The 22,470-nt window shown below is 45.8% G+C and overlaps 1 protein-coding gene across 2 annotated transcripts in view; it reads left to right on the top strand.

Annotated features, from left to right (window-relative positions):
• Positions 1 to 21,188, top strand: part of TXNRD2 (thioredoxin reductase 2) — a 61,561-nt gene extending 40,373 nt beyond the window's left edge. Inside the window, exons 12-18 of one of the 2 annotated variants that reach the window (XM_053369480.1) lie at positions 1,479 to 1,615; positions 6,419 to 6,514; positions 8,518 to 8,610; positions 8,976 to 9,047; positions 11,317 to 11,414; positions 14,087 to 14,305; positions 20,751 to 21,188. In XM_053369480.1, coding sequence (XP_053225455.1) covers positions 1,479 to 1,615; positions 6,419 to 6,514; positions 8,518 to 8,610; positions 8,976 to 9,047; positions 11,317 to 11,414; positions 14,087 to 14,210 — 620 coding nt within the window. In that variant the 3' untranslated portion in view covers positions 14,211 to 14,305; positions 20,751 to 21,188. The remainder of the gene's footprint in view (positions 1 to 1,478; positions 1,616 to 6,418; positions 6,515 to 8,517; positions 8,611 to 8,975; positions 9,048 to 11,316; positions 11,415 to 14,086; positions 14,306 to 20,750) is intronic. The other variant, XM_053369481.1, reaches the window with a different exon arrangement.
• The last annotated feature ends 1,282 nt before the right edge of the window (positions 21,189 to 22,470 follow it).

The raw sequence follows: 22,470 nt of genomic DNA, 5'->3' as shown, positions 1-22,470 counted from the left end.
AAAATACCAATGGATCTTAGTTTAGGGTTCAAGGCAGTTCCTCCTTAAGGTTCAGCAAAAATCTGTCCACCTGTAACTTAAGAGGTTTCTAGGTTAACAATGGCCTGGTTGGGGGGGGGTGAATCTCTGTCATGTAATAAGAGGAAAAGCCTTTTGAGTCCAAGGAGATGTTTGGACCTCATTAAAAATCCCCGACAAGAGAACCGGCTGGCAAATTCCAAGCTGTTCCCCCCACCCTACCCCCAGCACGCCCCCTTGGGAAGGATTGAATCCGCAAAGCTGGAGGAAAATGAACAGCTGGGATTCATCCTTGTAGAAATCAGTCAAGGTCTTTGCTTTTCGCATTAATGAGTTGGCTAAATTGGTCTGCGTCTGCCCCAAAACTGCACGGACCTTTCTCAAAACAATCTGGAGAGCTTTCTGCAGAAGGCGACATTTGTCTGTGGGCAGGGGGAGTTAATTCGTAAGTTAACGGTTGATCAAGGCATCCTCAGCGGGGGTGTGCAGGATCCCAACGGAGTCTTGAAAACTCCGGTACCTATTTATCTACTTGCACTGGCGTGCTTTCGAACTGCTAGGCTGGCAGGAGTTGGGAGAGAGCAACGGGAACTCACTCCCTCGTGGGGATTCGAACTGCCAACCTTCCGATTGGCAAGCCCAAGAGGCTCAGTGGTTTAGACCGCAGTGCTACCCGCATCCCTGCTTCTGAGTACCAGGCGATGGGAACCACAGGAGGGGAGAGTGTTGTTGTTTAGTCGTTTAGTCGTGTCTGACTCTTCGTGACCCCATGGACCAGAGCACGCCAGGCACTCCTGTCTTCCACTGCCTCCCGCAGTTTTGTCAAACACATGTTGGTAGCTTCGAGAACACTGTCCAACCATCTCGTCCTCTGTCGTCCCCTTCTCCTTGTGCCCTCCAACTTTCCCAACATCAGGGTCTTTTGCAGGGAGTCTTCTCTTCTCATGAGGTGGCCTAAGTATTGGAGCCTCAGCTTCAGGATCTGTCCTTCCAGTGAGCACTCAGGGCTGATTTCCTTCAGAATGGATAGATTTGATCTTGTTGCAGTCCATGGGACTCTCAAGAGTCTCCTCCAGCACCATAATTCAAAAGCATCAATTCTTCGGTGATCAGCCTTCTTTATGGTCCAGCTCTCACTTCCATACTGGGAAAACCATATATGGACCTTTGTTGGCAAGGTGATGCCTCTGCTTTTTAAGATGCTGTCTAGGAGGGGAGAGTACAATTGCACTAAGGTCCTGCTTACAGGTTTCCCACGGGCATATAATTGAAACAGAATTCTGGACTAAATGGGCCACTGGTCTGATCTAGAAGGCTTTTCCTTTGTCCTTACATTGTTGGGGGGTTTTTTTGGTAAGAATTAAAACTGCTAAAATCTTTTTAAAATGTTTCTTTTAATTTTTATTGTTTTCTAAAAAACAAACCAACCCATATGCATTCTCTTACTCTTTCTTTCCCAGGCCGAGCCCCTGACACCCAAACTCTCAACTTGGAGATGGCTGGAGTGAAAACAAATCCCGCGACGGGGAAAATCATTGTTGATGCAAGAGAAACCACTTCTGTTCCTCACATTTATGCAATTGGAGACATAACAGAGGTAGACGTCTACATAAACTCCTTGACAATGACAGGAAAACTTACTTTGTTCTTGATTAATAACCGCTGCCCATTTGTCGTCAAGCCTATATCAGCGTGTTAAAGCCCCGCTTTTCATTTTCATTTGGAGTGTTTATGCCAGCAACACAGAACAGTAATTTCCTCCACGCAGAACACCTCTGCATCAGAGATTATTACTGATGCTTATCAGGAGAAAAGCATTATGTGGCAACAGCTGGCAAGAAGGCTTTGTTATCTCTCCTATATCAATTCTGCCTCTGAAATAAATAGGTTTTGCTGCCCGTGGAAGGCAAAAAAAAAAATACAGCAATTTTTTTTAAAGAAAGGCTGAAGGTGTTAGTAATTTGACTGCGAAATCAAACTGATTGACAATTAAGTTCACACGGTTTTTGCAAAATCACTTCTTACTTGCTCTCTCTTTCTCTCTCTCTGAAAGAAATGCATCATGCTGTCTTGCTGGCAGCAACTCACAACTTCTAACCATTCTTGCAAGAGAGGCAAAATGTTGTGTGGCAGAGAAAGCTTCCTCTCCATCTCTAATATACATTAGAACTTGAGGGCACCCAGCAAAGCTGAATGCCGGAAGATTCAGTACAGACAAAAAAAGAAATAGCTTCTCCACACAGTCCCTAGTTAAACTATAGAATTTGCTCCCACAAAAGGTAATAATGGCTACCAACTGGAATGACATTACATATAATAAAATTTTCTAATTTACATTTCAAAATATTCATTTACACAACCTTAAATCAAAGACTTCTCTTCTTCTCTTTCCATGGTTCATTTTGCATACCATTCATCCCTGCGTATTTTACATGAACTGAACCATTCAATAATCCATTGTTACATCCATCAAAACTTCATGCTACCAGCGTTTTTAAATAAACACAATTTTCACCCATATATTCAGTAAACATTTTCCAGTCTTCTTTAAACGTACATTCTTCTTGTTCTCTTATTCGAAAAGTTAAATCTGCAAGCTGTGCGGATTCCATCAGTTTAAGCTGCCATTCTTCTTTGGTTGGGACCTCGCTCATTTTCCATTTTGAGGCTAAAAAAAACACGGGCTGCAGTAGTAGCATACACAAATAACCTTTTTTTGACACCTGGGAATTTCCCTCTGAATTATTCCCAACAAAAAGGACTCTGGTGTGTGTGTTTTTTTTGAAAGGTACTTCTAAACATTTTCCCCCCCAGTTCATTATATATTATTTCCCAATATTCTTTTACCATTTGACAAATCCTCTGTCAGGAATGACTTTTAAAGGAGAACAGACAAATTTGTGGAGGAGAAAGCTAAGGGTCAGCAAACTTTTTCAGCAGGGGGGCCGGACTATATTTTGGGAGGGGAAATGAACAAATTCCTATGCCCCACAAATAACCCAGAGATGCATTTTAAATAAAAGCACACATTCTACTCATGTAAAAACACCAGGCAGGCCCCACAAATAACCCAGAGAGGTATTTGAAATAAAAGGACACATTCTACTCATGTAAAAACACGCTGATCCCTGGACCGTCTGCGGGCGGGATTTAGAAGGCGATTGGGCCGGATCCGGCCCTCAACCCATGTATTAGTGCCTCCTAACCCAAACGGCTACGTTCTGCCTCCACTGTCAGAGGAGGTAACACTTCTCAATATCTTTTGCTGTCAAGAGCAGGAAGTGAGGGTATTCTTTAGTTATCTGTGGCATTTATATTATCCTACCTTTCTTACTGCGGTGAACACACTTCTCCACACTGTACCCTCACGCCTTGCGTGGTAGAAGTTAGGCAGAGCCTGGGTGACTGGCCCAAGGTCACTCAGCAAAGTTGGCCACCTAGGCCCTAGTCCAGCACCCTCAACCACCGCACCACACAGTTTATTGGCGCACTTGGGTGCTGTTTGCGGGCTTCCCATTGTAGCACCTGGTTTACCCCGTGAGAACAGGATGCTGGACTAGATGGACCCCTGGTCTGATCTGGCAGGCTCTTAGAGGCCTAAACGGCCTTGGCCCAGTATACCTGAAGGAGCCTCTCGACCCCCACCATTCAGCCCGGACACTGAGGTCCAGTTCCGAGGGCCTTCTGATGGTTCCCTCACTGTGAGAAGTGAGCTTACAGGGAACCAGGCAGAGGGCCTTCTCGGTGGTGGCGCCCGCCCTGTGGAACGCCCTCCCATCAGATGTCAAAAAGATAAACAACTACCTGACATTTAGAAGACATCTGAAGGCAGCCCTGTTTAGGGAAGTTTTTAATGCGTGACATTTTAATGTATTTTTAATCTTTGTTGGAAGCCGCCCAGAGTGGCTGGGGAAACCCAGCCAGATGGGCGGGGTACAAATAACAAATTATTATTATTATTAGAATTGTAGAATTGGGACCCCGGGGGTCCTCTAGTCCAATGCAGGAATCTCAGCTTGATCATCCATGATGGATGGCCAGCCAACCAACGTCTGCTTAAAAATATCCAAAGAAGGAGAGTTAACCGGCTGTCAGGGGAGTCTGTTCCACTGTCAAATAGATATTACTGTCAGAAACGTTATTCTTTAGTCAGAATCACCATTCTTGTAACTTGAATTCATTGCTTTGGGTCCTCGAATTTTTATTTCCCCCCCGCTGAGCTCCCGATGGAATTTATGTGTAGTTTGTTGGTTTCTGAGGCCTGTAACACCATTCCTAGATACTTATAATTTTTATTTATTTCATTTTATTCTTTATTTTATTTTTTAATATAATTTTTAGTTCTTTCCCATTTAATATTATGCATTCACATCATCGTTATCCACTATACCGCCTTGGCTCTTAGAGCCTATTGACTTCCTTCTCTTCCGCCTCATGGCTTTCAAAATTCACCTTTTATATCATTGCAATTTATACATTTTCCAATTCTAATTACACTCATTACAGAATATCTCGAAAATTTAAATAAATATAGAAAGAGAGAAAATTTCTCATTACAAGCCTTCAGACAACCCTGCTAGTGGTGTTAATTGCTTACAATGATCTTTCAGATATTGTGTGAATTTATTCCAGTCTTTTTGGAATACTTGATCTTGCTGGTTTCGGATTTTTTCTGTCAGCTTCGCCAGTTTTGCAAAGTCCATCATCTTCATCTGCCCCTCTTCTTTTGTTGGTACTTCTTCTTGTTTCCATTTTTGGGCTAAAATAATTCTTGCCGTGAAATTAAAAGACGCCTGCTTCTTGGGAGAAAAGCAATGACAAACCTAGACAGCATCTTAAAAAGTAGAGACATCACGTTGCCAACAAAGGTCCGTATAGTAAAAGCTATGGTTTTCCCAGTAGTGATGTATGGAAGTGAAAGCTGGACCATAAAGAAGGCATAAAGAAGTGAAAGCTGGACCATAAAGAAGGCATAAAGAAGGAAGACAGAAGTGCCTGGCGTGCTCTGGTCCAGGGGGTCACAACTAAAGAGTCGGACACAACTAAATGACTAAACAACAACAACAATTCTTGCCGTAGTTGTTGCATACATAAACAGACTTTTATCTTCCCTTGATATCTTTTCACCCACTATACCCAAGAGAAAGGTTTCCAGTTTTTTAAGAAAAGTATTTTTAAACCCCTTCTTTAACTCATTATATACCATTTCCCAGAAAGCCTTCACCAGTCCTAGAATTTTTATTGCCGATAATCTAACATAATCCCACGCATAGGTGCAAAGCGAGCGTTTGTGTCGACTTGTTTACTCAGGGAAGTCTTAAGCCATTGTTTTTTCATACGCTCAGAGAAAAAAAAATACCCTGCGCTTATGTCTGCAGGGATGTTTTAGTAATTAGCTTGGGTGTTCCTCATGCTTTTTTTTAAAGGAATGTATGCCAGAGGCTTTCCTCCCCCACCCTCCAGGTTTTATCTCTTTCTCTGATCTCTGGAACGCCAAAATAACATCTGTATTTCCTGCCACAGAAATGATTGGCAGCTGCATTTCAGGCGGTTTGCGGGGGGGGGGGGTGATGGAAACGGCAACGTTGACAAATCACATTGACAGACGATCTTGAAAGCCAAAACGTTAGTTCGGAAAAAGAGATAACACATACATTTGCCTAAACCTTGGGATTAATCCCAAACTGCAACTTGGGACTTGCTTCCGTTCTTTTTAATTATCATTAAATGTATAACAAACAAGGCGAACAGATTATATGATCTGCTGTTTATGACTTATCTTGAGGTGTTGCCGTATTGCCTCTTTCATACAGTGGTACCTTGGGTTACATACGCTTCAGGTTACAGACTCCGCTAACCCAGAAATAGTACCTCGGGTTAAGAACTTTGCTTCAGGATGAGAACAGAAATCGTGCTCCAGCGGCGCGGCGGTGGCAGCAGGAGGCCCCATTAGCTAAAGTGGTGCTTCAGGTTAAGAAGAGTTTCAGGTTAAGAACGGACCTCCAGAACGAATTAAGTACTTAACCCGAGGTACCACTGTACAATTCTTCCAATGTTTTTCTTTATATCTTTGGTCTCCTTTCCTTATACCTGACTGTTCTCAGTTGTATCACACCACCCTTTTGTTGATTTTGGAAATACTCTGTTAGTCTTGTTTGTTCTCTCTCCCTCTCTCTCTCTCTCTCTCTCTCTCCCTCTCCCTCTCCCTCTCCCTCTCTCTCTCTCATACACACATAGATGTATTATAATTATAATGTCAATGGAGCCCAGCTAAGAGCTGCCAGAATTGAGTTCTGGTGAGTTCTGACTGAACAGATAGATAACATAACTTAGTCCAGGTCGTGAGTTCAAGTCTCGCATTGACATTTGGACCTCTCCTAATTCTGTTGTCTTGTCTTAGGGTCGCCCCGAGCTAACACCTACGGCCATTGCTGCAGGGAAGCTGGTTGCTCAGAGGCTATTTGGCCAGTCGGCAGAACTCATGGATTATGACAACGTGAGTAGTTTGCGAGTTTTTTTCTTCCCTGGGGGTTCGAAAATGAACGATTTGTTGCAAAGCAATCACATACCACTGGGCATGAATAAGTGTTTCATTGTGGTTGTTATTTAACATCTGTAGTACAGCGGTACCTCGGTTTTTGGACATTTTGGAAGCCTAACGTTTCAGTTTTCGAACGCTGAAAACTCGGAAGTAAATGCTTCCGTTTTCGAATGCACCTCAGAAGTCGAATGGCTTCCGCTGCATATATCTGTTGTTTTCCACAATTTTCACTATTGAATTTGCAGACTGCCCTTTGCGCCTCGGTTTACGTTTGAAAACCAAGGTACCACTGTATTAAAGGTAAAGGGACCACTGATTGTTAGGTCCAGTCGCGGACGACTCTGAGGTTGTGGCTCTCATCTCGCTCTATAGGCCTAGGTAGCTGACGTTTGTCTGCAGACAGCTTCTGGGTCATGTGGCCAGCATGACTAAGCCGCTTCTGGCGAACCAGAGCAGCGCACAGAAATTCTGTTTACCTTCCCACCACAGCAGTACCTATTTATCTACTTGCACTTGATGTGCTTTCGAACTGCTAGGTTGGCAGGAGCAGGGACTGAGCAATGGGAGCTCACCCCGTCGCGGGGGTTCAAACCGCCAGCCTTCTGATCGGCAAGCCCTAGGCTCTGTGGTTTAGACCACAACGCCACCTGCATCCCTGTGCCGGTGTATTAGTATTAATTAATTAATTAATTAACTACTGTATTTGTATTAATTAAATTGATATACTTATTTGACAATATGGCTTCAAAGCAGTTTACAAATTGCAAAACATGGATAATTCAAGTAAACAGCAAAAGAACGCTAGGGTCATGGGGGATCAACGACTTGTTAGTATTATTTCTGTAGCAGAGTCCTTGTCTATAGCATCCTAGAACCACCCAATCAGCATGAAAGGGGAGCTTTTTGGCCAATGAGAATAAGCCTTCTTGCTCTGTGGGTTGATGGGAGCCAATCAGAGTGCGAAGAGGCAAGTCAGCCACTGAAGATTGGCTTCCGAGGTCACTCTGGAGAAGGGGTGAGGGAAGAACACCAAGAAGGAGTTGATCTAGGGGAAAGGCAATATATGGAGGATCTGCACTGATCATTTGCAATATATCCCTAATTATAACTTGTATAATTATTAAGTTATTGTATAATCTAAGGGGGGGACACACATGGCTGTGAGTCGCCCTGGTTGTCAGTATTATTAAGGGGTCCTGCATCAACCCCTCCTAGTGGTGCAGCAATGAAACTGCTAACACATTTGTGAAGCTAAGCAGGGTCCGGTATGGTTTGAAATTGGATGGGGGACCGCATGTTGAGATTCCTGCATTGTTGGGGGTTGGCCTAGAGGCTTTTTCCACTACACTACTACTGTGTGTCACTAAGTTTTGGGGGATAGGGAGAAGCATGGGGCTCTTGATCTATTGGTTTGAGAGTAACAGGATGGCCGCGAAGAATTGGAAGAAAGAAGATTTACCCACCAGGGAAGAATGGCAGATGAAGATGATGGACTATATGGAACTTGTTGAACTGACCGGGAGACTCCGAGACCAGAGAGAAGAGACGATGGAAGAAGATTGGAAGAAGTTTAAGGAATATTTGAAAACATATGTTAATATTTAAACCTTAGAATAACTTTGGAAGTGGATATAGGCTGTAGGGTTAGAAGGAGAAGATAGGGTATTTTAAAATAATATTATTTGTAAGGGATAAAATGTGAAGTTATTTTAAGTGTGATTAAAAAAAAAAGATTGTTAGAAATTATGATATATGGAAACTGCTAAAGATGAAGTAAAATGAAAATCAGATAGGTGGGACTTGGGGAAGCCCACTTAACAATGTTTAGAAAAATAAGGATATGACAAGAATTTGTTCGTTTTGTTTGTCTTTTCTGTTTGTGTTTTTTATTTGTGTTATAAAATGAATAAAAAAAATTGAGGGGGGAGAGAGTAACAGGATGGCCTTCTATCACCTAGGTGCCTACCACTGTCTTTACCCCCCTGGAGTATGGCTGTGTAGGACTCTCGGAAGAAGATGCTGCAGGACGGTTTGGAGCAGATCATATAGAGGTACGCTGGGCTCCTGACAGCCATGGCTGCTGGCCACCAGTGCCGAGTAGCCAGCTTGCTCTGCCACTGTGTGTCAGGGACCGTGCTGAGGAGGGCTGCACTGAGGAAGAATGGTGGAAGCCATTCCAATCTGATCCTGATCCTGAATCTTCCCAGGAGCAGGAGGACAGTATAGATTTGGAACAGTGGTTTGCAGAGGGGCCTAGTTCAGAAGGCAGAAGCTGGGAAATACTGGATGGGGAACAGCTAGCAGAAGAAACAGCTAGAAGAGAGAGATTTCTCTTATCAGAAATGATAAAAATGTAAAATGAAGCAATGATGTAAGGCAGGCGCTGGCTCTGATTGTCGATATTCCTTTCTGTTAGGTGTACCATGCGTTTTATAAGCCGTTGGAGTTTACCGTGGCCGAAAGAGATGCAGCTCAATGTTACATAAAAGTAAGTCTGTGTTCCTGGCGTTTGACCTCCACTTCCAGCACGGAGGCTCTGCATCCTTGGCTTTGCTGGAAAGATGGTGGCTCGTAGTATGTGAGTTTGTTGTTGTTTAGTCGTTTAGTCGTGTCCGACTCTTCGTGACCCCCTGGACCAGAGCACGCCAGGCACTCCTGTCTTTCACTGCCTCCCGCAGTTTGGTCAAACTCATGCTGGTAGCTTCGAGAACACTGTCCAACCATCTCGTCCTCTGTCGTCCCCTTCTCCTTGTGCCCTCCATCTTTCCCAACATCAGGGTCTTTTCCAGGGAGTCTTCTCTTCTCATGAGGTGGCCAAAGTATTGGAGCCTCAGCTTCACAATCTGTCCTTCCAGTGAGCACTCTGGGCTGATTTCCTTAAGAATGGAGAGGTTTGATCTTCTTGCAGTCCATGGCCCTTGCTATAATCACTTACCTGGGGAGGCTGGCATGGGGCAAATGCACTGTCGGAGCCTATCCAGCCTCCTTGCTGCTGCGTTTGCACTGCACCAACCTACCTGTCTGCCGGGAAGCTGCCATAGCAGTTCTGCCCTACCTGGTGATTCGCTTCTGCATAGCGGTAGGGTGGTAGGGTGCCAAAAAACTGCCACCCCAGTCTTCCCAGTGCCAGGGTGCCCTGCTCTTGTCCAGGCTCACATTTGCCTCTGCTGTTGGCAGTGCCCCCCTCCCAAGTTTGTGTGTGTTTTGTGGTATTTTATGCATTGTGACTTGCCGTTATTTTTATTGATTATAGTTCTTCATTGCAATTGTTAAGTGTGAACTACTTAATTATTACTTGCTGGTATTTAATTTTACTGTTTACTATTATATTCAAATGGATTGTTGAATACAGTGGTACCTTGGTTCTCAAACTTAATCCGTTCTGAAAGTCTGTTCCAAAACCAAAGCGTTCCAAAACCAAGGCGTGCTTTCCCATAGAAAGTCATGCAAAACGGATTAATCCGTTCCAGACTTTTAAAAACAACTCCTAAAATAGCAATTTAACATGAATTTTACTATCTAACGAGACCGTTGATCCATAAAATAAAAGCGATAATCAATGTATTGTACTATAAAATAAATAAGACAGTATTGTAGATGGTAAAAATTTTTTTAAAATTTCTTACCTGCACTGATGGTAGTGATTGTTTGGATGGGGGCTTTTATCCATTTCCGCAGTCACACAATCCATCAATCAGTAGCTAAACTGGGTTCCACACAGTCACAAAAACAAATTAACTGAAAAAGCCTCAAAAACAAAAACGCAAAATAAATAGCAAAAACAAAAGTGCCTAACTTAATCTGTTCCAAAAGTCCGTTTGACTTCCGAAATGTTCAAAAACCAAGGCGCAGCTTCTGATTAGTGCAGGCGCCCCAGAAACAATAGCCAATGTTTGGCTTCCAAAAAACGTTCTAAAACCAGAACACTTCTGGGTTTTCGGTGTTTGGGAACCAAAGCGTTTGAGTACCAAGGTGTTTGAGAACCAAGGTACCACTGTATTGCTTTATTTGCTACAAGTTATCTCTTTATTATGACTTTTTTTGTATTGAATCAGATTGTTATTGGGCGCTGTGCCCTTTGCTGTCTATTTTGTTGTTTTTTCAGCTTGCAAACCGCCTTGTGTTTCGTATTGTAGAAAGGCGTATGCAAATCAAAAGGGAAATGAAAATGTCTGAAATCCTGGAGAACGGCTGCCTGTCAGTGTAGGCAGTACTGAGTTAGATGGACGAATAGTCCTCCAAATAAGGCAGCTTCCTATATTCTAAGCAAAAGGTGTGGTTGGTGGTAGAGGAGATGCTTTGCATGCAGAATGCTCCCAGATTGGAAAGGACTTTCTCTGCCCATAAACCCTGGAGCCCACTGCCAGTCAGAGCAGACAGTATAGGGCTAGGTAGATAAACAGTCTCACCTGTCCCAGTCTCAGTTCCAGGCAGGCCTACGGGTGTCCCCTGCCTGAAACCATGGAGAAGTTGCTGGCAGTCAGTGCGTGCAACACTGCGCTAGATGGACCGATGGTCTGATGCGCTAGATAGTCAGCTATCCTCTGATAGTGACAGAGCATCCACCTTGCAGAAGGCCCCAGATTCAGTCCCTGGCATCTCCCGGTCAGGCTGGGAAGGTCCCTTGTCTGAAACCCTGGCGAAGGCACTGCCAGCCAGTGCAGACAGAACTGATCTCAGTGGGCCAGTGATCAGCAGAAGGCAGTTTTTTGTGTCTTCTTCTGACAGTCTCCTGCTGCTCCCCGTTTCGCTTTCAGATGGTGTGCTTACGCCGGCAAGAACAGCGAATCCTCGGCCTTCATTTCATTGGCCCAAACGCCGGCGAAGTTATTCAAGGATTTGCCCTCGGAATCAAGTAAGTGGAATCGAGAATTCTGCCCTCCACCCCATCCGCTCCCTTCCTGGAGTTTTCCAAAAGCCTTCTCTTTTAAGTCACCGTAAGATTATGAAAGATAGCGGTTTAGCTTTTGGCAGTGCTAAAAAAAAGAGCCCATGTTTCCATTTACTTTTATGTCTCGTTTCCTAGATTTTCGTTTTTTTAAAAAATACGGCCTTTCTTTATTAATAAAATGTTGGGCTTAGTGACGGATGTACCAGGTTTTTTGCATTTATGTTTATGAAATATGTTTCTTGGCAAACCGTACAGCCCTCCTCCCAAAAAAATAAATCCATTTCACTACCCAACTGTTAACTCTTCAAAGTGCAGCAAAGGGGAAAGCTTTATGTTTTCAGGATAATAAATGATCGCTGAAATATGCAGAAGCCTTTCTTTTAAAAGAGAATGGGGGGGAATCTAAAAGCTTTTTTTGATTATGTTACCTAGCAGGGTGCTAAGAGACAAGATTGCAGCAGTAGGGCAGTGCCAGTATAAACGATTATCAGACTGGATCAGATTCATCAGTTTTGTTGCATTAATTAAACTAAATAGTTCTGGATTTTGAATAAGCGTGCAATTAATTGTTACCGTTTTGAATTCAATCTTGTTAGTGGTTCATGCAAGCCCTATTCTGAATAATGCTTTTTATAGGGTTAGGGGGCACAGGGGATGAGGGTGGCACTGTGGTCTAAACCTCTGAACCTCTTGGGCTTGCCGATCAGAAGGTCAGTGGTTTGAATCCCCGCGATGGAGTGAGCTCTTGTTTCTCTGTCCCAGCTCCTGCCAACCTAGCAGTTAGAAAGCACACCAGTACAAGTAGATAAATAGGTACCGCTGTGGCGGGAAGGTAAGCGGCGTTTCCGTGTGCTCTGGTTTCCGTCACGGTGTCCCATTGCACCAGAAGCGGTTTAGTCCTGCTGGCCACATGACCTGGAAAGCTGTCTGTGGGCAAACCCCAGCTCCCTCGGCCTGAAAGCAAGATGAGCGCCGCAACCTCATTAGTAGCCTTTGATTGGACTTAACTGTCCAGGGGTCCTTTACCTTTTACCCCAGGGGGCAGAGGAGGGAAGTTTATGGAACCAAGTGTGCTGTAGCCCAAAATAGCTGATCACAGGCTGGGATAGTGGAGGAGTTTGGTTGGCGCTTCTCGAAAACAGTACTCAGACTGAAACACGCGCCTTCAAAATTCACACATCTCCAAATGTTGCGATGTGTTTCTCTGTCCAAAATACCGTACGAAAGGAATATATATTTGGAGGAAAGCATACCTCAAAATATACCCCCAAAAAACTTACATTAACAGTTCCTTAAAATGAAATAAAAACTGAATTGTGGCAGCTTTTAATTTCATTAAAGTGCAATCCTGTGCATACTTTCCTGGGAGTCAGTCCCACTGAGTAGACGTTGCGTTGTAAGAAGTGGCTTTAAAATAAAATAAAAGTAACTTTTCAACTTTGCAGATTTGCTCTACCCACCCTCTGAGTTTCTCAACTTCAGCCTCCCCCAACCAGATGTTGCTGGAGACTCCATCCCCCATAAGCACCGGCCACCATGGCCAGTCATCAGGGAGTTGTAGTTCACCACATCTGGAGTGAACTACAAGTTAGAGGAGGCTGATCTAATTAGTTTAAACTGTTGCTAAAAGAGGACCGTGGCGCTCTTTGCGGACAGTGGGAGAAGGCGCTCCTGCAGATTTTGGTAAATTTCCATTCCAGAGAAACTTTGCTCTTCAAAAAATCCCAGGGGTGATTTGGTGCTTTTGCAAAGTTTGGGAAATCTCCCTGTGCCTGGGGCCAGGTTCCTTTTCCTTGTAACTGCTGCTCTCTAGCGTCTGAAAGGAGTAACGTCTAAGAAAGTAAGCTGAGTTTCTGCATGGGATGATAGCAGTGCCGGATTTATGTATAAGCTGAACAAGCTATGGTTTAGGGCCCCATTCTCTTGGGGGGCCCAAAAAAATGTAAAGGGGAAAAAAACTAGATGTACATTTCCAATATATAAGATAAAAAGCAAATAAAATAAAACCTACGTACAGCAACAATGTTTTCTGTTGTGTTGGCTCATATGATGTAAGGAATGCCAGCCTGCTCCCTAAAATATCACTGGTTTGCTCATTTCAATATATAGGGTGCCTGCATTCTGCATAGACTTAGCATTCTGCATGGACTTTTCAACAATTACTTTGATAAAATACATATTTTGTTATGTGCAAATGGCTTTAGGTACCTGTTAGATTCATAAATTACCATATAGCATATATTCAGCACAAAAAAAGTGACAATTTGTTGTTGACAGCTGGATATATAAAGGGCCCCATTACCTTCAGTAGCTATGAGCCTCATCAAACCTAAACCTGGTCCTGGATGATAGGAAATGAAGATTTGTTTCTGTTGTTTTGCAAAGGATCTGCTTTAACAAGACAAGTTATTGCAGATTGCATGTTGTGGAGAGTACAGTGGTACCTCGGGTTAAGTACTTAATTCGTTCCGGAGGTCCGTTCTTAACCTGAAACTGTTCTTAACCTGAAGCACCACTTTAGCTAATGGGGCCTCCTGCTGCTGCCGTGCCCCCGGAGCCAGATTCCTGTTCTCATCCTGAAGATTCAATAGGGCTTTGGCTGTCCACGCAGTTTTATCCCTTTTCCTTCTTTGTAGATGTGGCGCTACCTATTCCCAAATGGCGAAGACGGTTGGGATCCACCCGACCTCTGCAGAGGAAGTTGCCAAACTGCATATCACCAAGCGGTCGGGGGCCGATCCTACCGTCACTGGCTGCTGAGGTTAGCTGCCATCCCTGGGTAGCAACCGAAAGAGCACCCGGCGTCAGGAATCTGAAGAAAAGGAGAGAACAGCTGGAAGATTGAGAAACGGCAGGTCGGTTGCTTTAGCCTTCTTTTGCCAGCCTTCAGCCTAGTCCCACTTGGGTCCAAGGAGAACGTGTTTCGGGATGCTTAAACTGTGGAACTCCCTGCCTCATGGAATGGTGAATGCCACTAGCTTAGACAGCAGTAAAACTGGGTGTGGGGTGACCTTTCTCAGCCCAAAGGCCACATTCCCTTCTGAGCAAGTGACATGCCTGCTGTTGGGCGAGGCATTGCAGGGGTTGGACTAGATGACCCTTGGAACCCAACTTTACAACTCTATGATTCTGTGAAATGTTTCCGTGGCGCAGTAGGTTAGCTTTTGCACGTAATAAACCCCTTTATTCTCCATCCAGACAAGCAAAAGGCCTTTTTCCAATGACACATTCCAGTCAGACACAAACAGTGAGGGCTGTGTCTTGGGGGGAGAGAGTTGTTGTTGTCATTATTATTATTATTATTATTATTATTATTAATTGAATTTATATCCCGAGGTCTCAGGGCAGTTCACATAAAAGATCACAATATATAAAATCAAAGTAAAAACAATAACCCAATAACACACACCTCCAAAAGAGCCGCATTTTAAAAGGATACAGGGTGTCGATCAGGTCAACCAAAGGCCTGATTAAAAAGGAACATTTTTGCCTGGTACCTGAAGGTGCCAGGCGAACTTCCCTGGGGAGAACATGCCACTGACGGGAGCCACTGCGGAGAAGGCCCTGTTCTCGTGTTGCCGCCCTCTGGACCTCTCAAGTCCTGCGAGCCAGAACCAAGGCCCCAGCACTGCTTTGAAAGAATATGAGACAAATGGATGGAGGGCAAGGCTGCTAGACATGATGCCTGTGTGCTACTCCAGGTGACAGGCTCGAGCCAGCAGTAAACCACACTGGGCAAGATGGAGTTAACTCTTTATTAGCAAAAACAGGATCTGCAGTGTCAGGCCTAATGAGCGCAGCACTCATCTCTGGCAGGTCTTGCCTCTGTGACACAGTTGCTGAGGTCGAGAGTCCCAGCCTCCCCACAGCTGCCTAAATCCTCTCCTCTCCAGGGTTTTCCCTAAGCAATCTGAGGCTGCGCCAGCATGAAGCTAACCTCTCCTCCGCCCTCTACATGCCTCTCCTGATTCTGGGAGACCAGGGGGAAAGAGTTTGTCACTCCTATCTCATGGCAGGGCAGAGCCTCAAAAAAAGACGTGCTCCCCTAATTCCCCACATCCCCAGCATGTTTACACCCCTGTCTCAGCGACCCTTGTTGTAAGGAGCTCGGCCTACACTCGAGTAGGACCCTGGCAGAGACACATGCCCGACTGGCATGTTCTCTCCCTCCTGGTCTTTCGTTCGGGAGCTTCAAAAGCTTTCTTCAGCCCAAACTTCACAGTGACCGATGCCCAAAGACACTGGCACACTTAGGGATCCACAAAGTCTGCGCATCATGTGTAACAGACCTCAGCAACTCAGCATTTTGGCTAATTACTTTATTTACAAAAAACATACATGGAGCAGGGACGCGGGTGGCGCTGTGGGTTAAACCACAGAGCCTAGGACTTGCTGATCAGAAGGTCGGCTGTTCAAATCCCCGCGACGGGGTGAGCTCCCGTTGCTCGGTCCCTGCTCCTGCCAACCTAGCAGTTCAAAAGCACGTCAAAGTGCAAGTAGATAAATAGGTACCGCTCCGGCAGGAAGGTAAACGGCATTTCCGTGCACTGCTCTGGTTCGCCAGAAGCGGCTTAGTCATGCTGGCCACATGACCCAGAAGCTGTACGCCGGCTCCCTCAGCCAATAAAGCGAGATGAGCGCCGCAACTCCAGAGTCGGTCACAACTGGACCTAATGGTCAGGGGTCCCTTTACCTTTACCTTTATACACGGAGCACTGCAATACGGCTCCCTCTCTCTCTAGCATCAGACAGCAGAGAGAAAAAGAACAAAGGACAATAGTCCCAGTTCACCAAACGCAGTAACACGAATATCCTGTCTCTGTCACTTCCCACTCTGTGGAGTCAAAATATGCACCGTCATGTGAAAGACAACAATCCCGTGACTGCAATCATGGAGCAGGAATTCTAACACCCCAGCACGTTTACACCCCTGTCTCAGCGACGTCTACGCTGGCCTGGTCATGCCCACGGAATGGAAGGTGGCAGGATCCGCAAGGACGTGCGCTACGGGGAACTGGCTCCTGGCACCAGGCCTGTTGGCAGACTGGCTCTGTGTTACAAAAATGTCTGCAAACAGACATTCATGTCGGCTGGTGACGTCACTGCCGCCATGTGGGAATCCCTTGCACATGACCGCAGACAGTCAGGTTTAATTATTATTAAAAATTATTATTATTATTATTATTATTATTATTATTATTATTATTATTATTATTTTATTTATACACTGCCCATCTGGCTGGGCTTCCCCAGCCACTCTGGGCAGCTTCCAACAGAATATTAAAATACAGTAATGCATCAAACATTAAAAGCTTCCCTAAACAGGGCTGCCTTCAGATGTCTTATAAAAGCCTGGTAGTTGTTGTTCTCTTTGACATCTGGTGGGAGGGTGTTCCACAGGGCAGGTGCCACTACCGAGAAGGCCCTCTGCCTGGTTCCCTGTAACCTCACTTCTCGCAATGAGGGAACCGCCAGAAGGCCCTCGGAGCTGGACCTCAGCGTCCGGGCTGAACGATGGGGGTGGAGATGCTCCTTCAGATATACTGGACCAAGGCTGTTTAGGGCTTTAAAGGTCAGCACCAACACTTTGAATTGTGCTCGGGAACGTACTGGGAGCCAATGTAGGTCTTTCAAGAAAAGCCATTGAGCATCTGCAGCAGCTCAGCCAGACACCATCATCTGCCCCAGTTGTAGCAAAACATGTCTCTCCCTTATCGGACTCTACAGCTGCAGGAAACTCCCCAGTGGTTTGACTTCAACCCCGAAGGCACACTCGGATGCCAACAATTTTTGGTCATGCTTGCAGTTGGAATCCGAGAACATCTGGAGGGTTACATCTTCCCCGTTCCTGTTGTAAATATTACTGAGCTTAGATGGCTCAGTGGCCTGATTCTGTGCCAGACAGCTTCTACGTCCCTATTTCTAGGCCTGAAAAATCTTAAACGAACTCGGCAGCTCAAGGTTATTGCTGGTGGAGCCCGGCTGCCTTTTATGAAACGCGACCCTTTTTCATTTTATTTGAGCATGGCATAATTTTAATTCCATTGATAAGGAAGCCTTTGTTCTCTCAGAGGGGTTGTGAAAGGGAGGGCGGAGCAGCCTTCTGCTAAAATCAAGGCTTCGTGGCTGGGATCTAAAGAGCAGATAGGGTAAAGTAAACATCCTGATTTTGCTCTGCGAGTTCCCGCTGCGGAAGAGGCAAGCCGTAGAATCAGGAAATGAAACTTCGGCCAGCTCCGTGGCTCTTTTGCTCGCCGCATCCTGGTTTCTGCATGGGGGCTGCATCTCATCAAGCCGAATATCGCATCCTGTGTGCTGAGAGCAGTTGCATTCTCTAATTTGGATCCAGAACAACACCATCCGTGCACAAAACAGGGAGGTATCTCCAGGCTTGGGGGAACCACAAAGTTAGCAGGTGGAGCAATCCCTGCATTCAGGACTTTTTAATTCTGCGAGTCAGAAGTGGCGGGATAGGCATTTATACAATCATGCATGTTGTGGAAGCAAGTGGCTAGAGAATGGTTTCTCTCCTTCTCACTGGAGTTCGTGAACATCCAGCAAAGGCGAATGTTGGAAGATCCAAGCTAGATAACAGAAAGTACTTCTTCATGCAGTGCGTAGGTCGACTGTGGAACTCACTGCCACTGGAGGCAGGAATGGCCACCAATTTAGATGGATTTTAAAAGAAGATTAGACAAATCCATGAAGGAAAAGGTTATCAATGGCTACTAGTCATGATGGTTATGCTCTGCCTCTCTGGTCAGAGGCAATGATGCCTCTGAATATCAGTTGCCCAAAAGCACAGGAGGAGAGTGCTGTTGTGCTCAGGTCCTGTGGACAGATTTCCCACACATCTGGGCAACCACTGTGAGACCAGGATGCTAGACTGGGTGGCTCCTGGCCTGACGCAGCAGGTTATTCTTATGTTCTCATGCAAATGTCCCGAAAGACTCTTCAGGGGAAAGGAGATTAAGGAGAAGAAACTAGTAATGAAGAGGCCTATTGGATCAGGCCAGAGGCCTATCCCTAACCCTAGAATTGTAGAGTTGGAAAGGACCCTAAGACTCATCATTTCCAGTCGCTTGCAGTGAGGGAATCCTGCCCACAGCTGTCCAACATCCTGTTCTCCAGTCTACCTGAAGGAGCGTCTCCACCCTCATTGTTCAGCCAGACACTGAGGTCCTCCTGCAAAGGTCTTCTGCTAGTTCCCTCACTGCGAGAAGTGAAACTCCAGGGAACCAGGCAGAGGGCCTTCTCGGTGGTGGTGCCCTCCCTGAGGAACACCCTCCCTTCAGATGTCAAGGAGATAAACAACTACAGTGGTACCTCTGGTTGCGAACGGGATCTGTTCCAGAGGCCCGTTCGCAACATGAAAAGAGCGCAACCTGAAGCGCGGTATCTGCGCAGGTGCATGGCACGATTTGGCGCTTGTGCACATGTGTGAAGCGCGATTTAGCGCTTCTGCACATGTGGCAAAACCAGGAAGTAACCCTTTCCGGTACTTCCAGGTCGCTGTGGGACGTAACCTGAAAGAACGTAACATGAAGCAAACGTAACATGAGGTATGACTTGTATCTGACTTTTACAAGACATCTGAAGGCAGTCCTGTATCAGGAAGTTTTTAATCTTTGGTGTTTTACTGTGCTTAATGTTTTAATTTGTTGGAAGCTGCCCAGAATGGCTGGGGCAGACCAGGCAGATGGGCGGAACAACAACAACGACGGTTGCAGCTCCTACTTATTCCTTAAGCAAAACGGCCCTTCTAAATTTTTGCCTCATTCCTTTCCTAATTCCTTTCTTATTTCCGTCTTGGCCAGGAGGGGGAGATGCTCCCTAACATGAATCAAGGCAGATGCCTAGTTGGTCGGTTTGGCTGCTTAGCAGAAAATAATTAACTGGGCCGTGATGGCAAAATCCAAACCTAAATTTTTTAAAAAGCTGCTCTTGCTTGCCTTTCTGCAAAGGCAACCCTTGCCAGCGATTTGATCTGAAGATCCGGCTGCCAGCTTCCAGCGGGAGCCCTAACACTGTCTACTCGGAAGTCAATCCTATTGAACTCAATGGGGCTTACTCCCAATTACACAGGAACACAGGATTCTCCCACGAGGGCTATAGCTCAGTGGCAGAGCCCCTGCTTTGCTTGCAGAAAGTCCCAGGCAGGGGGAAGACCCTGGAGGGCTGCTGCCAGTCAGTGTCAGCAATACTGACCTAGATGCGCCAATGGTCTGACTCAGTACAGTGCAAATTCATTTGTACTCCACTGGAGTACAAAACCTCCATTGCCTGGTGGGTTTTGTCCGTGGAAAAAGAGGCTTCTCCCAGGCACCCCTGTATTCAGATGGGGTTCAGTCACATCCCAGCAAACTCAGGTCATGTGCAGTTACAGCCTTGCGCAACCAGCCTGCTTCCCATAAAAAAAAGATGAGACTTTCTTGCCATAAGGAAAAAGATGCCCTGGAAAGGAGTGGGGTGAGACTTGCTTTGACGCAACATCTTAATTTCCTGGCAAGCACATCAGGACAAACGCTCAATAAACAGGTAGTCTGGAAGCTCCTAAATGCGATATTAAAATGATAAGTTGGGCATCTGTTTCCCAGTAGCACCAGTCTGAAGCTTCACCTCTTCTGGTTTGGTTTGGTTTGCTTTTGGGAGGATGGCACAGAACGCCTCGTTGCCGCAATGTGGCCTCGGCACTCCTGATTCCTCCTGCCCTGCCCTGTATTTCAGCCTGTGATGAAGAGACCTTTTGCATTATTTGAGCTAAAGATTCCACCCTGTTCCAAGACATTTTGGCACCAGAGGCACATCACAAAATGGTTTCCCCCTTCCCTGCTAGGAGATAAAGGGCGAGTGAAGATCTGTGTCAGAAACAAGGGGGAATAAAGATCTACACTGGAATCGGCTGCCCCCGTGGATCGTGACACCTGAGGCAGTCGCCTCACCTTGCCTCATGGGTGGGCCAGCCCCATCCAGTTGTTTGTATACTTGTGGGCCTTGGAGATAAATCGATTTCCCTCTCCTGTCGTGAGACCACCAAAGGAATCTGATGACGCTTTGCTGCAGCGGGGGGGGGGCGACCATACACAGTTACACGCAGGGTACAAAGCTAATCCTCACCATCTCTGTCCAAAGCTCCTTCCTTTAATTGATCCCTTTATGTTGCAAGTCTTTTATTTCTGTTGTTTTAGCATCATGATACTGCGGCCTCCTAGAGGGCTTCTCAGAAACCGAACTCGAATCTTCGATGTTGTTGTTCTCCGTCAGCTATTTCCCCCCTTCTTTTTTCTTTCCTTTCCATAGACGTCAATCTGGATTTATGCTGACGGGATGGAACTGACGGCAAAGCAGGACGGATGGAAACGAAAAGGGATTTGCTCCTTTCCTGATGGAATCTGCCTCGTGCTCTCCAGGGATGGCCTCGTTGTAACAATATCGGCCAGGCTAACGTTGACTTGAATGGCCTGATGGATGATTCGGATTATTTCCTGTGTGTGTGTGCGGAGCTGAAAAATGTGTGTGTGAGTTCACCAAACAAATAAATGCAGTCTGGCCAGCTGCCCCCCGCACCCCTTTTCCCGGATGCCAGCTAATGACAGCTTGTGTATTAAACCACACATTGGACTGCACAAGTCTTGATGATCTGCTGGGACCTTCCTCAACACAACAGATCCCGTTATATTTATGGTGCATATCCTTATGGAAAAATAAACATACTCCCTTACCCGCCAAGCAAATGTGGTTAATATCTGTAGTGCCATTTTCTACTCTACTATCTTGGATGTAATCTGGTTTTTCCTCTAAGTCAGGCATCCCCAAACTCGGCCCTCCAGCTGTTTTGGGACTACAACTCCCATCATCCCTAGCTAACAGGACCAGTGGTCAGGGATGATGGGAGTTGTAGTCCCAAAACATCTGGAGGGCCAAGTTTGGGGGTGCCTGCTCTAAGTAGATGTTGCTTCCATCATTCTGCCTTAGTTTTTTTCGGGGGGGTGATAAAACGAAGGGTGTGGCCTGGCATTTGACCCCAAAGTTGGGGAAATGGGCAGAAAGACATTGGGTGGCTTTAGAAGAAAATTAGGCAACTCCATGGAAGATCAGGCTATCAGGGACTGCTAGCCACAACAGCATCTCTGTCCAAGACCCCTTGATCCTTTTTGTGTGTTCCATCTTATATTTGTGCAGCTGGTTATTCCTGCCCAAGTGCAGAACCTTACCTTAGTCCCTCCTGAAATTCATTTTGTTAGTTTTGGCCCAGTTCTCCAGTGCTGAATCCCAGTTCTGTCTTCTGCGTGATTAGCTGGGTTTGGGATCATCTGCAAACTGGATGAGCAACCCCTCAATTCCTTTGTCCAAGATCATTCATTACCTGTTGTGGAACTGTGGTCTTCTGGTCAATTTACCACTTTGTCACACTACGTTTCAAATGGCGGGAGAGAACTCCACGCCAGAATTCCTCCCCAGATTTTGCTGCATGAAATCACACGTGGAAATTGCCAGGTAAGGAAGCTGGAATCAGGAAAATGGAATGGAGTGCTGCCTGAATGCAGCCCAAGTCTTTCAAGAACACAAAAGGTTCTATCCCGATTCAACTCTTGCCTTCAGATCTGCCCTTCTTCCTACGCTCTTGAAACGGTTGGACTTAATCTGTCATATCGGGAATGATTTTTCTGCTGGCTGATCCCAGAAATGGAAAGTCAAAATGTGTGCCCTGCATTCAGAAGAGGTCAGTGATGGGCTTGCACCTTGAAAACCTTTAAGACAGGTCTGCGAAAGCTGTGGCCCTGCAGATGTTGCTGCAAAGCAAGTCCCATCAGCCTCAGCCAGCATGGCCAGTGGCCAGGGGTGATGGGACTTGAAGTCCTGCCACATCTGGAGGACCAACGTTTCCCCACGTTGGTCCTCCAGATGTGGCAGGACTTCAAGTCCCATCCTGGCTTAAGATGGGGGGGGGGGGAGGAGGAACAACAACTACTTTACCAATGAGGGGCCTTTGCCCCATGGCGAAAGTCAATCCAGAACT

Source organism: Podarcis raffonei, chromosome 16 (genome assembly GCF_027172205.1).
Source record: "Podarcis raffonei isolate rPodRaf1 chromosome 16, rPodRaf1.pri, whole genome shotgun sequence".
In the NCBI taxonomy this organism is placed as follows: domain Eukaryota; kingdom Metazoa; phylum Chordata; class Lepidosauria; order Squamata; family Lacertidae; genus Podarcis; species Podarcis raffonei.
The sequence above is the reverse complement of the archived record's forward strand: the minus strand, read 5'-3'. Positions and strand labels throughout refer to the sequence as shown.